This window comes from Cavia porcellus, unplaced genomic scaffold (assembly GCF_034190915.1).
Source record: "Cavia porcellus strain 051 isolate PalLab524CR breed Dunkin Hartley unplaced genomic scaffold, mCavPor4.1 scaffold_6, whole genome shotgun sequence".
Taxonomy (NCBI): domain Eukaryota; kingdom Metazoa; phylum Chordata; class Mammalia; order Rodentia; family Caviidae; genus Cavia; species Cavia porcellus.
Genome location: NW_026947489.1, coordinates 24,306,129 through 24,322,375, shown reverse-complemented (window position 1 = coordinate 24,322,375; position 16,247 = coordinate 24,306,129). Strand labels below are relative to the sequence as shown.

The window sequence follows — 16,247 nt, the reverse complement described above, 5'->3', positions numbered from 1 at the left end:
TTCCACTGTATTCACAGACATGGACAATGTTCATTATTATCTAACTGTATTTTATAATTTATCTCTTTGTGATTTACTTATACAAAAGCCATAAAGATATATATTTTATCTTAAAAGATTTTAAGATTTCTATAATTTAATCATTTGATCTAGCTAGAATTTTTTTTATTTTTGTGCTGCTAAGAACTGAAATCAGGGTCTTGTGTATGCCAGCTAAGCGTTCAAGCACAGTGCTACACCTTCTTGTCCAGAATTTATTTTTGGTAAGGATATTTATTTACTTATTTATTTATTTATCATCAATTGTCTTATCACATTTTACTCAATAGTTTGTCTTTTACTGATTTAAAAAAATTCTATTGCTATTAAATTCTGAATTTTCGTACATGCTTGAATCTGCTCTGAGGTCTCTATTCTATTCCATTCATCTGTCTATCCCTTTACAGTACTACACTGCTGTCCATTCTAGCTTTATAATAAGTTTTTATCTTCTTAGAGCAAGTCTTACCTACCTTAAAGGTTCAGGATATTCTTGACCACTTGCCCTTTCATATTAATTATAGGAACAGTTTGTTAAATGCTAGAAATACTATAGTTTTTTATTGTAACTACCATAGATTTATAGAGATCTAAAATATATATAGTAATATTATATATATATAATATGTAACACACACATATATATATATATATATATATATATATTTCTTGGACTTTCAATGTAATTATACCATCTATAAGTGAGAAGAAAGTTTCCTAATCATTAAATTTCCATTTTCTTTGGAAATTAAATTTCTTTGGAAAATAGTCGTGTCTTATTGCATTGGCTAATACATTAAAGGCTGTGTTGAATGGATGCATTGACAAGGGATCTTACCTTTTCCCACCAATTTTCATGGAATGTTTTAAAGTTTCACCATTAAAATTAGTATAATAGTATTTTTTAGAGTCAGAGTAAAGATGATCCCTCCTGGTACTGGTTTGCTAAAAGACTTTACCATCATTTTGTGTTTATCAAGTATCTTTTCTACATGAATTATCACAATCACAACTTTTTTCCCCCAGTATTGGGGATTGAATCCAGGGCTTTTGCACTAAGCTAGATTCCCAGCACTGCTTTCAACCCTTAAAAGTTTTCTGCATTGAGATGGAGTTTTGCTAAATTTCACACGCTGAGCTCAAATTTGCAATCCTCCTGCCTCAGCCCAACAGAATGCTAGGATTATATGTGTGTCCTCCCACACCTGGCTCATGGCAATGTATTTTATCTCCTTCTCGGTAGACACAAAGGAAGATAACTTCCCCAGTCCTTCAAAGAAGCTTGGTCCCTTGCTTCTGGAAGCCTCCTTCTTAGTTCCTTCACAGTTGGTCTCAGTTTCCCCAAGATCACCCCTTCATGGTAACTCCACCAGTGCTGGATGGGGCCGAAGTATGAAGACCCAGCTGTAGTGTATCACAGCGGGCTGACAAGGGGGCAACTGTGAGGGGCCAAATATGCTTCAAAGCTCCCCCTGGGTTTGGCCAGGCTTTGTGGGGTCACAGTTTCATTTGTTTTTTGTCCACCCTACTTGCTTCCTTCAATCCCTCTGTCCTGCACACTTATCTCAGAATCTATTTTCTATGAATCTCTTTAAACCAGACTGTCAACAAAAAACTTTGCATTTTTTGAGGAAATTCTCCTTATCATACATGGATTCAGGTTGGTAATATCTTAAACTTTTACTTATTTACACTGTGTCCACTGTCAATGTTGCCCTGTATAGCCTCCAGGCACCAGCTGCCTGATGCCATCCATGGCTACAGAAATTATTTCTTGATGCACAAATGTATACTATTTTGTAAGTAGCCTTGTAAGACATGTTTACTATTTAGCTTAGCTTTAATTTCAAAACAGCTTCAACCTTCTAATTGACTTCACTTTGCTCTGAGCAGCAATGTTCAGCATATTTTGTGTATAAGAGATTTTTCTGCTTTTGGCATCATGGTCAGTCATGGCTTTGACATCGTCATTTGCCTGGTGTCATGGTTTATGTCTGTGGCCCCAGGCCTCATGTATTTGCATTGTGCATTTGTGATTGGTCTAGTGCTTGGATTGATGATGTCAGTGCTCCACCCACATAGGGGTGGAGCCAGGATGTGATGTAATGGCAGGAAGAAGGCGTGTTTTGCTCTTTTGCCACTTTTGGCCTTGCTGTTTGCAGCTGCCATGAACTGCAGCTCTGCTGTGCCACCTGCCTTGGAGCCAACTGAATATGGACTGAAACCTCCAAAAAGTGTAAGAAATAAACCTTTCCTTTCCCAACTTTAGGCTTCAGGTATTTTGTCTCAGCAACGAGTAAAAAGTAACTAAGACACCTGGGAATCACCATCTTCTCAGCCCATTTTTATTCCTAGCTAGGGGCCAAGAGAGCTTTGGAGAAACTAAAGAGGAACTTAACCCACAACAAAACCTTGAAACAGGGTTTTGCATCTGACATGTCTCTCATGAGCTCAAGGAATATAAGAAACAAACAAGAAGACACACAGAACAGAAAGTTATAGGGTGAGCAATGCTCTTATCACGCACTCATGTTAAGATGAGTACCAGCTGTCACTGGATACTGGGCATTTTTCTTTCTTACCAGCTCCAAGAGAGTTACCACCTCCCTCCTGCCTGCCCAAACTTTAGAAAGAAACTTTTCTTTTAACCAAGAAGACACATAACTCCTGCACCTTAGAATGTTCAACCTTTAAAAACACACAAATTTTCAGGTTCTATTATTTAATAGAATTAGAGCTACCCCTAAGAGTGACTAGAGACCATGACAATAGTTGCCTGTATCATTTGGCAAAGAATTTGTCTAGAAAGTTCTGAATATGTGCCGTGGAATCCACATAAATTAGTTTATTGTTAACTAGTGGAAAATATTTTAAGAGCACCTTAAAAACATTTTTTTTTTGAAATTGTATTGCCACTGATGAACAGAAAGCCCAATCTGCAATATGAAAATGTAATTTGCTTCTGTAAACTATGCCATCATGCACTCATCGGTCAAGTGAAAGACTGGATTAGGGGATGGCAAAGATCTGTCTTTCACCACTACAGTATATTTCCTGTTTCAGATGAGTGAGACAGAGACATGACTCACCTCTGGTAACACACTCGCTAGCGACAGAATTGTCCATAAAACTGGAGTTTCTGATCCTCAGTCAGCTTCACCATTTGTCTTTAAAAAGATGAATCCCCATAAAAAGCTAAGTTGGCTGTGGTTTCTGCCCATAAGAAAACACAAAGTTCACTCGGGGTTTGTTTAAAATGGACATAACTCAAGATGATCCTAGTGCCTTAGAGGCAGGCGTATTTTGAGAAGGAAAGAACTGATGAGCTAGCTTGTGGGGTCTCCACAGGGGCAGGAGGGAGGAGAGGGACAGCTCCCCTGGGCCTGGAGCACAGAATAAACCTCAGATCAATTTAATGTTGTCCTCTGGAGCCTTTATCACAGAACAGTGCTCACCAAATCCAGTCTCTGACTTAGGATAGTGAACAGTACACCCAGATCTTCTCGACGGCCCACCTACCTAGTAGCCTGATTTAAATGATCAGGGAAGTGAAACAACTAGGGTGAAAATTTGTAGTTTTTCTTATTAAAACTCGGAGTTATTGTTCAGTCACCTGCACGTGAATGGCTGCAGAAACCTTGGCCACCAGTAGCCTGACGTCAGCTAAGCTCAGAAGAGGCCACTTTACTCCAGAAAGAGTATGGTTTTGCCAGAAAACTCACATATTTGTGGGCAAAGTGAGTGGAGGCTGGAGAGACTTTTCAAAGTGGGCGCAAGCCAAACACTGATGGTGTGGTGAGAAGTGACACCGATGGGGTCATCAAGTTCCTCCTGCTGGAGACACAAAGCTGCACCTCTGGAAACAGGGTGCAGTAGAGTGATGGACACAAGGGCAGGAAACTGTACCTCGGGTCTGTTCAGGACAGGACAGGCACCTTCCCTGCACCACTCCTGTCACCCTGGGCTTCTGAGTCACAGCCCAGACAAAAGTCAACTGAAGTGGCTGCAGCTATGGGCCTCTTGTTAGCATTTGGAAATTAGGAAAATACAGCTGTTTAGAGAGTTTTCAGTTCTCAGTAAATCTAGAGCAAAGCTGTTTTAAAAAAGCAAAACTCAGTTTTGAGGCCCCAAGTGTCTTTAAGGAATTGATACAGAGCTATTCACACGACCTCCTCACACCCACCCCTCCCTGCTCCTGTAAAAGGTACACATGTGTGGCATGAAATGTTTAGCTGCACTTTGGGGGTGCATGGGCCCAGATAAGACAGTAGCTTAGAGACAGCCTGGTCCTGATTAAGGCAAGTCAGCCTGCAAGTTCTGTTTCTTTTGGAGAAAGAGCCTGTCCGTTAGAGAGGAGGTTTGTCTGTAGCTATAAATGCAGCAGAAAGAGCTTCTGAGGCACAGCAGTGGTGGCCATCAAGGAGAGTCCAGGACAGGCTTACGCAGAGGACTCGGACAATTCTGGCTTTGCTGAGCACTGCCTTTGTCTATCTAGAAGACACATCTGTGTTTCTAACCAGTCTCCTCTCTCAGATTCTACATTTGTCAAGCAAGTATCTGAGGAAAAGCTGTCCTAACCTGCACAAGGGATATCATGTTCTGGTCTTGCAATCACTGTCACAGCAGAGAAAAGTGAATTTAAACTCTGTTGTATACACTGGCCTCACAAGCTCAGCAAGTCAGATCCATTTTCCTTGTGATGAAAATCAGGTTTTTAAGGTAATCAGAAGAGATATAGAAACTAACATGACCAGAAGTCATCCCTTGGTAACACACCCTCCTACTGGGAATTACTTTACTTACCTTTGACAGGACACCGGATTGTCACATTTGCTCCAACGGCTGCCTCTACAATGCCTCCCACCACGACAGACAGATGGTTGTGCTCTGGTTTGGTGATATTTCTTTCAACAGACAAGATGACAGGTGCCTCTTAATTCAAAGGGAGCAGGAAACTATGTTAGGTTCAGGGTTTTGCTCTTCAGTAAACTGTGCTGCATTTGGTAAATGATTGAGGGTAGAGGGCTGGTTCTCTCAGTATCCCTCATGGTGTACTATGGGGGCCCAGACGCACATAGGTGGAGAATGCAGTGGTTAGATGGGTGGATGGGTTGGACAGCCAAACATAGATGGATGGACATAGTTGCTGGATGGATGAGTGGTTGGATACATTTAAAAAAGTGCACAGAAGTAATCATATACAGACTGAGAATATTTTGGTTTTATAATGACAATTAGAGATAGTTCCTCTTTGATAATTTTAAAAAGAAAGAATTCAGAAGTTCAGAAGAAGCAAAGAAGACATGACAGGGCAGATATGATGCCTCTGTCATGCATCCTCCTTGGATAGGTAAAGGAGGCCAAAACACACAATGAGGTTTGTGTCTAAGTGACATTTTCTGAAAGGAGGAATGTGAAATACTGAGTCAGAGGCTGACAGAGACAGGACATAAGGTCCCGATCCACTCTCTTGTCTCTTGGTAGGAGTTATCTTGGATGGGAAAGCCCCTGGGATCCCTTTCAGATTGACCTAAATATAAGTTCAGGTTCTGTTCAAGTAAGACTTACCAAGAATCCTCTCTGAGTGCTCCAGGGAACAAGATAAAAGGTATTCTTTCTCTTGAAAATCACAGAGAAGAAGATACAGGAGGGTATGTTTAACACAAATGTAGTACCTAAAATGTCCCTTATAAAGTTTTCCGTATTTGGAGCCAGAGTCAGGGTGATGTGTTGGCTTTACAGTAAAACTAGGGTTTGGGGCTCATTCAAAGCTGTAGGAGAAGTGGGCCGACGTGATGCACACTTATGATCCCAGCACTTGAGTGTGAGGTGGAAGTAGCCCAAGTTCAAGTTTAGCCTAGACAATTTAGCTACTTAATGAGACTCAGTTTCAAGATAACTTTAAAAAAAAAAAGACTGGGGATGTTGTTCAGTATGAATGTCTTGGGTTCAGTCTCTAATACTGAAAAACAAAAGCTGTATTGGAGAAAGATCAGATCGGTAGGAGGTAATAATTCTTGTTGAGTCTCAACAAAATGTTTGATGTGTTGCTTGGGCAAATTCTTCCTTTTCTGGGCTTTCCTTCAAATCCAAGTAGAAAGATTAAAGTAGAAGATATCTTAATACCTTCCATAATATCAGTACACCAATTAAACTCTGTCTCATTAATACCAATTTTTCAAAGGTGAATGTTAGTGCAGACATCTCTAGAGTATGGTCCTCAGACCAGCGGCATCATCTTAGGTAGGAACATGTTAGAAATGTCAGTTTCCACACCTATCCCAGACCTCCTGAGGCCAACCCCTGGGAGCAGGGCCAGCAATCAATCTGTGCTTGAGCAAGCTCCAGGTGTAATTTGAGACTCACTGCTTTTTAGTTTAATGTCAAAAACAACAGAGATTCTAAGGTTCAACCACTGGCATTACCTGCATACAGCACAGAAGAACTTTCCACATCCGAACCGAAATGATTGGCTACAGAACATTCATATACTCCTTGTTCTTTCCTTGTTGGGTTCCTTATCTGTATTCTTCCAGTTCCATCCAAACTTATCCTGTAGAAAAGTTAAAGAGGATGCATTCAAGTGACACATCTAACTGCTCTAGGGCCACAGCAAACTGCAGAAAAAGAAGACTGCAAAATCATAGGTTTTTCAGCTGGCAGGGAATCCAAACGATGATCTCACTGGGATTCTTCCTAGATCCAGAAAACTACACCAGTCAAAGGAATGGGAGAATCTTCCCTCTTGTCCTCCATCCCTGGCACGGTTAGAACTGGATAGTGCTTGGACATATCCGTTTCCTACCTTGCTTTAGGAGAGACTAGAGTCATTGCTTACTTTGCTGCATTTTTTTATGGGTACCGGGGATCGAACTCAGGATTGCCCCCCTTTGCTGCATTTTTAAAAATGATAAACTCTCTGAATTTGCTGGATGTTAAACTCTCATTTTCTGCCCAAATCCTAACACACTGCAGATGTGGATTTCCACATTGAAATTGAGTGGCATTGGGCTCCTGTGTCACTTCCACCATACAAAGAAGCCAGTTGAGAACCAAATCTAAGGCTGAGGGATTCTATGGATTTGTACCAGGGATAAATTGCCTCCATTCTCTAGAGTTTTGTGATTACTGACATTCCTAAAAACCAGTATGACCTGGGAGTGATGGCACTCACATGCCTGTAATCCCAGCCCTCAGGAGACTGAGGCAGGAGGATTGTTCAAGGCCAGTTAGTGCTACACAGTGAGACCTTGACTCACAAACACACACACACACACACACACACACACACACACGCACGCACAGAGTCAGGGAGAGAGAGAGAGAGAGAGAGAGAGAGAGAGAGAGAGAGAGAGAGAGAGAGAGAGGAGAAGAGGAGAGGAGAGCAGAAGAGAGGAGAGAAGAGAGAGAGAGGCCAGGTATGTAAATACCATTCTGAAAATCAGGGATTAGGGTTGATCAGGTGAATACTAACCAATTAGGTAATTTAACCAGGGAAATGAAAATCAATCTTTGTTCTGTTTTCATTTGAATTTTATCTTTTTCTTTATAATTTTAGCCCACTTCTAAACCTGAATCAGGGGTCTGCACTTCTTTCCCTATCCTACTTTCTAGATTTTAGAAATACTGACTATTTTGACTTCTAAATAGTGTGAGCATTTTTCATGGTTTGAGTTTGCTCCTGCCATGTTTCCACGATCTCTCATCACCCTGAGCTTCTGCATGCTCTGCTCACTTTATTTGAAATGGCCTTCTTCCTTTTTGGAAAACTCCAACCTACCCACTGTGTCCTGGGCCAAATAAAATTTCCCTTATAAAGTTTCCCCCAGTATCCTCACCATCATCTTCTACCCCTTCAGACTTCTTCTCTGGTTCATGTATTTACTTGATGAAATCTTTCTTCTCACTGGATTGTGATGTTTTCAAGGACGGGGCCAATCTTATCCCTCACTGTGCCTTTTCAGTTCTCAGCACAATGAATTTTCTATAGTGTCCTCCAAACCCACTGATGACTAAAAGTATGAATAATTAGAATAGAATAGAGGAATAGCTCAGAGTAAGTCCAAGGAAAAAGGGAGGACTCTCAACCTGTGACACAAACAAATATACAAAAGTAGGTGGAAATCAAGGCAGCTAGAGTTCTCCACAGCAAAACGTCTCCAGCCAAAAGACCATCTCTCAATAAGGCTAGAATTTTCATTTGAGGAGGACTAGCTAATGACCAAAGTATAGCCAATAACTATACATATATACATGACAAACAAGCCCAGTAATGTCTTCTTCAAGATTTTGTGCATATGTGTATGTGAGTTAGCAATTCTTGCATAATTTCTTTGCTTTGGAGGCCTCAAGCTAACAGTCACTGAGAAGTCAACGAAATGTGAAAACAGTTGGCATGCATGACCCTCACGTGCCAGGCAGGCCATCCAGCCACTAGGACTGGGTCAGTCCTTGGGCTAGAGAACCAGAAAGTGACCTTTCTTATGTACCTAATCTTGACTATGGCCACATGACTATTTTTAAGTCAAAGCAGTAACAACACAGGCCTTTGTAGACAGCCACCACTAAATGGTCACATACACTCTTTCCTTTCTGGCTGTGACCTCTTACTAGTTGGCATCCAAAGGGCATCCACGTCACACGTGCACACCGTGTTCTCCTTGGAGAGGCTCTCATTTCTCCCATTTCTCAATTACATCAATTGAAAAGATTTGTGGTCTTCAGAAACACATATCCAAAAGTGAGAACCTCATTATATAAAGGGAATTAAACATACATTGAACAAATTATGTGACTTTCAAAGAAAAATGGAAATAAATGGACTTTAATATCTTAAAATTAAAAACCAAAACTTACACTTGACTTGTGGATTTGCTCCTGTTTCAAATGGTTGCTCCCTAAGGATACAGAAGCACATCTTGGCAGGGTGCACCAGGTAAAAATTCTTGTTTATAGGCGCTTTAGGAGTCTCAGGCTCAGAATGTTAGGTTAATTCCTTTCCACTAATTTCAACTACTCATGGTCAGCTTAACATGAATTTACGTAAACTGGCCATGTGCTACTACATCGTGGTCACAGACCATGGATGTTAGCTTATTCAGCCTCCTTTCTTCTGGTTATATAGCGGAACTGTTGAGCCAGTGAGCAGTCCTTAAAGGGCATCCATGGACCTTATGGTTAATGAGATGAAAACTACTGCCTTAATAACAGCAAGCCATGATATGCCTTTTCCACGGCTGTGCTGGCCTTTCTACTGATGCCAGAGATAGCGGTGACAGAGCCACCAGCATCCAAACATGGAGGTAAGCAGCATCACCTGCACTGGCAGTCCCACATTCTGGGACACCACACACTCACCATGGAAGCAAAAAGCCAGCTTCACTTAAGAATATCCTGTATGGAGAAGTGATGCATGCAGACTTGACTGAGACTCACTCCCTGAGTACAAGGGTGCTTCTTCTCCTGTCTGACGCATAGGAGGCACACACAGCTTATCTCCTGCACAACTGTTTGCACTGCTGGATCACTGTGTGCCTTCTTCATGGAATAGGAGTTTTATTTGAAAGAATGAGCAGCAGACAAGCTATGACAAGAAGTCCACACTGATTTGGACTTAGGTTGTTGGCAGATAGCTGTATACTTTTAATGAGTCAAGTAAACTTGCCGACTCAAGGAAAATAACTGATAGTATTTGCTGCCAATGAAAAAATTTGGGTGTTCAATTGAAAACTAGTGCCCGTCATTGTAGCTTGATAGATTCCCAAGACTGAAAATTTTTTCTGATGGTAATGTTAAAGAATGTGGATAGTTTTAAGGCTGTGTAATGAAATGTGTCAAATTTTGGAGACCCACATTTGCAAATCACCAATGTATGATGTTATGAAATCTTGCATGGGTGAAAAAAATCTGTTCAAATTATATAATAAACCAGTAAGCTTTAACTCAACAGAGTGTCCGTATTTCACATATATTATTTCAGATGCCACATTCCAACCTTTGAGAAAGTATCATTTGTCTAATTTTAGTGAAGTATTAAGGAAGAATATCCATAATTACCTGAAAAGCTATTAAAATATTCCCTTTTCCCAACTAAAATTCTGTATAAGATAATTTTTTTCACCATATATTTCAATTGAAACAACACCCTATAACAGAAGAAGCATTTATAAAATCAATGTGTGTATGTACAAGAATATCTTTATTGTCAAATATTAAAGAGATTTGCAAATGTATAAGGAAATTCAACTATTATCAGTAATGAGGGGTTACTTTTCTAAAAATGTTATTTATGTGAACATGTAATGGGCCTCACTATTTTTTTTATAAACAAATTGAAATGTTTTAAATGTTTCTTATATAGACATATAAATATCTCAAAAGCCTGTCAAGGTTTTTTTAATTTAAAATTTAAAAGAACCCTAGGATCAAAAGTTTGAAATTTACTCCAATTCTATAATTTCATTGCATAACTGTGTTTAGAGCTCTAAGGTAAAAGAATACAAAAATAGATTTTTCATTTTAAGACTTAGCCCAATAATTTATTATAAAACATGAATTTCATCCAGATTCTTCTGATGTTTCTTATATTAGGTTCAAGGCACAAAGGACATTGTAAAAATAAAATTTGCATTTATTTTATTTTATTTATTTTTGTTTTGTTTTTTGATAGTCTCATTGTGTAGCCCCGGTGGGATGTGAACTCATGATGACTTTCCTGCCTCAGTTTCCCAAGTATATATCTGATTTCAGGTGTACACCACAATGCTCAGTTCAAAACTTTCATTGTAAAGGTTTTTTTTGGCTTATTAACCAATTTCATACAAACTGTTCTCTTTGTGTCTCTTAACAAAAGCTATAGACAGGTAGGCTGAAAGTTGAGCCCTAAAATGCAAATCAACAGAGGACACAACATCTGCAGTCCTTTTGTACAAACAGCAAGATTTAAAGATAGTAAAGAACTCAAGAGTGAATTGACATCTGCTACCCCTCATCTTATGTACAATGAATGAAATGTGACATTTTTCTGTGACCTAGAGATGACAATACAATGACTTAATTCTATGCTTTGAGCACTTCAGCAACTATGATTCTTATGATCTTGTTTTTGGATTTTATGACACAAACTACCATGTAACAGTAGAAAATCACTTCAGATTTCTAATCTTTCTACCAAGGCTGCTATCTGATGTCAAATATGGCCAGTGGCATTTGGAGCTACAGCCCTGGACCTGGATGGTTGGGATTGTTTCTCAATGAGCTCATTGGAAAAATGGACTGCTGCCCTGCCAACCTCTTATGATACATGTGAGCTCCAGTGAGATGTCACGTGTCCTCGACACCTGGAACTCCGTCAACTGGGACCTGTAGTTCCAACATAATGCAGGATTGCTATTTATATGTTTAACTTTGTACATGGCCTTATATTTATTTTTACACAAACAGAGATGCTGTACATGTTTAAACTCATTCTCCCTATGCACAGTTCTATATCAATATGCTAGTAATTAAGATAGCAGAGTAGTTTAAGAAATTCCAGCATAAATGAAAAAATCCTAATTTTTAAAATATTCATTCTAGTTGGAAACATACTCTTAGGAGAAAAAGTTCCAAAATATTTTCAAGAAAACTAGAACCATCAAAATGAACACTGAATTCTCATTTTACTTACTTTACTGAAGGCTGTAACAATGCTCCATCCTTGGTCCATGTGTATGTGACCTCGCTGGGAGTGACAAGGTCACAGTGGATATCAATGACCTCTGTTCTTTTTGTAATGTATATCGTGTTTCCAATCCTTGCATTGATTGTCTTATTGAATGAAACGGAAGGGGGCTGGCTTCGCCTCAGGATAACAGGTCCTTTGGGCTTAAATGTCAGCCGGCCTGCACCTTTTGCACTCTTGCTTTGGGGCACACTCCCTGTCTGGCCTCTGAGTGGAGCGGAGGGCAGCGGCTCCTCCTGGACACCCCTCCACTGCGGGGGTGTTGGCTGCACCTTCGCCAGTGCCAACTCAGCCACCAGCTGATAAATCACCTGGGAGGCGAGCTCTTCGCTCACCTTCCCGGCCTCCATGAGCTGGCTCATGCTTCTCATCAGCTCCTCAAACTGGACTGTATCCATGCTGTAAGCACCCTGCTTGATGGCTGCTTCAAACTGCTTATTCTTCAACTCCCAGGAGTTAGCGCTACCTGCCGGATTGCTGCAGTGGCCAAACAGAGCTCTCAAGAAAGGCTGGTTATTAAATTGACCATCAGGCAGGGAAAGCTCATTTTTGTTACTCCACATCTGCCTCATTTTATGCCAAGTGGCTCCCAAGCTATTGGCCTCAGGGTGGTCCGTTCCAGGCGGCTCCTTCCCATGTTGTCTGAGGGCTGGGTGTGCGATGAGCCTGTTGTCTGTCCCAATGAGCTTGAGGACAACTGTGTCCTGTGTAGAGCCTGCAATGCACCGATACACACCTATGTCAGGGGCTGCGAGGCTGTGGATTTTCAGCGAGCCCGACTTAGTGATGCTGAGTCGTTTAGAGTTCTGCAGACACTGATTGTCCTTCTCCCAGCGGATCAGAGATCTCTGGAAGCGTCGCACTGGACATTTAATGATCACAGAGGTATTGGGAAGCAAGTAGGCCCTGCTACCGATGGTTAGGTTGATCCGCTTCTCCACCCTGGTCTGAATGTAGACTCTCTGCACACTGAGAATCTGAGGTCCTGGTTCCGCAGCTTTTGTCCTTGTGTCTTCTTTCATTTCTGCAAGGAAAAATGAAGATAAGAGAATGAAAAGTTTCAAAAATAAAAGCTTTGGGGCAGTACTCTTCTAAGATTGATATAAGCAGCAGTGTATCTTCTTTTTTACTCTTAAAATAATTGAGTAGTAAAACATGAATAACATCATACGTCTGTACTTTGGACTAACCGTCCGTCACAGCTCTCTTTAACATTAGCAGCAATGACTACAAGTTTGAATGAGCTACATGAAAATGTGTAAATTATTTTATAGAAACCTTGGTGTGGGGAGTCATGAGGTTACATGGCTTAATGAACCAGAAGGAATGATTGCTTCACCGGGTGAGAAATATTTGTTCTATGCCAAACTCATAGGGTGGCCTTATAATCATCCAACTCGTGGATATAGGTTGCTCTCAGCAGGATGTTGGTCTGCTATGTTGGGCCTCCACCATCCTGAGGGGTGACCCGCAGGAGCTAATCTAGCTTGGAGCCATGAGTACCCCACATCTAAGGGAAGAAGCAAGGGCGTAATGTGAATGAATGCACTTGAAGTGTCTGAAAAGGAGGGTGAGGTTGTCAACTGCAGAATACAACCCCAATATGCCATTTCAGCTAGAATGAGGGTCTGAGAAAGAAATGTCAAACTGTGTTCAGAAAAGAAAAGGTAGTGTAGGCCTTGAAACCCACACACTTGTAAGTTGACACCTTCACCCTGCTACTTGGATGGTCATTTAACCCCTCTGAGTGTCAGTTTTCTTACCTGAAAAGTGTGGATAATGCTGGTACTTTCATCAGAGGAATGTAGAAATTACATTGGATTGTTTCTACGAAATGTTCAGCACAGCAACATATGCAAAACGACAGTGACCCTGGCCAGGTGACAGCAGCAGGCCCAGACATGAGGCAGAAGAGACTCAGAGGTGGGGTGACCTTCATTTGTTCCTGGGCACAGACTCTGGTTAATATGCTGGGCCCAAACAGGATGTACCTCAGATCCTGCATCCCAAGAGAACCAGCCATCTCCCCGATTCACTTGTGGAAGAGGGTTTCCTGTATTCTGAGATGATTCAGGGGGGTGAACGCTTTGATGTGTGTGCAGGGGTCTGAATCCTCTTTGAGGGTGTGTTTTGTTCCCTGGGAAGATTATGGGATGGGGCCTAGAAGGCTTGAAGGCATCAATGAGTGCTAAAAGAGACTAGACTCACATCCTAAGTATTGCTAGATTTAGAAGTTCATGACACTGAAGCCTCATTATCCTGAAGAACCTTACTTAGCGGTCCTCATGGTATAAACACTGGCAGGGACAGAATGGGAGAAATAAACAGAGTTCTACTTCAATGGCCTTCGTAGGCTCTTGGCACTAAGTACAGTGTGTTTGTTGAAAGTCTGGTTTGCAAGAATAAATCTTGGAGTATTCCAGGTGCCCCAGGAACCCTTTCCTCTATGGCTGCTTGATTAGGTTTGGAGGTTCAGAAAAGCAACAGAAATAGATTCATAATTTCTTTGAGAAAAAAGGTATTTGGTGAAGGACAGACATGATGAATCTACATGAAAATTTCATAAAGATGAAATTGATAGTTCAAGCTCATGGACCTAAAGTTATGTTACAAAATTACAATGATTAAACAGCACGGCAATGGCCCAAAGTAAACATGAGACTCAATGGAACAGAATTGAGAACAGGAAAAACCGCAGGCACATTCAGCTATCTGATCTCTGGCCAAGGGACCGAAAACATATGTTCAAAGTAAGATAGCCTCTTCAGCAAAAGGTGCTGGGAAAACTGAATATTCACCCGCAGAAGGTTGAATCTAGACCTGTATCACTCATCATGTACTAAACTAAAATCAAAATGGATCAAAGATATAAATGTCAAAACAGAAAGACAAAACAGGAAAAACTCTTGAAGACATAGGTATAGACAAAGACTTTCTGAAAGGAACTCCAAATGAACAAAAAAAATAGATCAAGAATCGATAAATGAGGTCACATCACATTAAAAAGGAACAACTGAGAGTGGAGAGACGAGACAGAATGGTAACAGTGAACAAACTGTTCACTGTAATTTGCCAGTGAACTAACAAAAATAACACCTCCCCCAATAAAAATGCAAAAATATGATCAGCTGAAATGACACTTGTTGGAAGCACAAATGGCTAAGAAATATCCCCCAAATGTTTAGCATCTCTGACCAGAGAAATTCAAATTACAACAATGCTTAGATTTTATCTTACTCCAGGAAGAATGGCTATCATCAAAAAAATTTTTAAAAAAGGCCTGAGAGGGTGTGAGGAAAAATGAACCCAACACATTGTTGGTAGAAATGTAAACTAGTAAAACCATTATGGAAATCATTATAGAGACTTCTACAAAAACTAAAAGTGAAAAGTCCATTTGGCTTAGCTATTCCTCTTCTAGGTATATTCTTTAACTCCTTCCATGTTAAAGACATATTATACGGCTATATGGGGTTTTAGTGATTATTCTCATTGCTCAGATGAAATACCAGACACCAAGTTAAAGGCTCCAAAGCAGGGCAGAGAGACATTGCAGTGGAGAAACAGTCCATGGCATGGCAAGCAGAAGGCAGTGAAGGTTGCTGCTGCTCTCCCTTTTATCTCTTATCCCATCCAGGCTAAAAACATTTTGGGTGGTATCACCAACACCCAGAATGGGACTTCTTGTTTCAGTAAATCCTTTCAGTCACACCCAGATCTAAGCAATTTCTCATCAGCGGACTAATTTAGTATCACACACCCTTACCTCCAGTATCATGTCCTAGATCCAGCCAGCTCCAAAAAGCCCCATATGTGAGTACATGACACTTTGGGGAGACATCAAGAGACAAGCCACAACACACGGATATCCATGTTTATAACAGCACAATTCATAGTAGCTAAATCTTGGAAGTGGCCTATATGTCCATCATAAAATGAATGCATAAAGAAAATGTATTATTTGTGCACAAATACTATTCTGCTATAATAAGGAGATAAACTTGAGTCATTTGTAGAAAAATGGATGCATTTTGAGACCACAATATTAGGTGAAATATATCAGATGTACAAGCTTAAATATCACATAACTTCTCTTATGTGAAAACCACGCAATAAATAAAGAGCAATATAAAAGAAATGTAATAAGGAGGTAGATCTTTTGCAAAAGGGAAAGGGACCAAGAAATGAGGGAGAGAGGAGAAGGAGATGAAAAAAGAATTGTTATGTTATGTACATGTATCAACTTCCCATGAAGAATGTAATCATTATGTACTACAACCATGTACTAATAAAAATTAAACACCAAAAAAATTTATAAAAATTTAAAATTCCTCCCTTCCAGCAATACAAAGTCAGACAATGAATCTGTGTAATTGGGTAACATATAGAGACAGATGGTTTCAGGAAAATTGCGGGTGGGATCAAAGCTTCAACGTGCCTGCTCTTACCAAGATGGCGCAGAAATCACACACATGGCTCAGGCTGG

The 16,247-nt window shown here is 40.5% G+C and overlaps 1 protein-coding gene across 6 annotated transcripts in view; it reads right to left on the bottom strand.

Annotated features, from left to right (window-relative positions):
• Nucleotides 1-16,247, bottom strand: part of Adamtsl3 (ADAMTS like 3) — a 321,817-nt gene that overhangs the window by 46,462 nt on the left and 259,108 nt on the right. For all 6 annotated transcript variants that reach the window (XM_013158894.2, XM_013158893.2, XM_013158895.2 and 3 more), the window contains exons 21-23: nt 11,708-12,785; nt 6,465-6,592; nt 4,843-4,971 (exon numbers count right to left, since the gene is read on the bottom strand). In XM_013158894.2, coding sequence (XP_013014348.1) covers nt 4,843-4,971; nt 6,465-6,592; nt 11,708-12,785 — 1,335 coding nt within the window. The remainder of the gene's footprint in view (nt 1-4,842; nt 4,972-6,464; nt 6,593-11,707; nt 12,786-16,247) is intronic.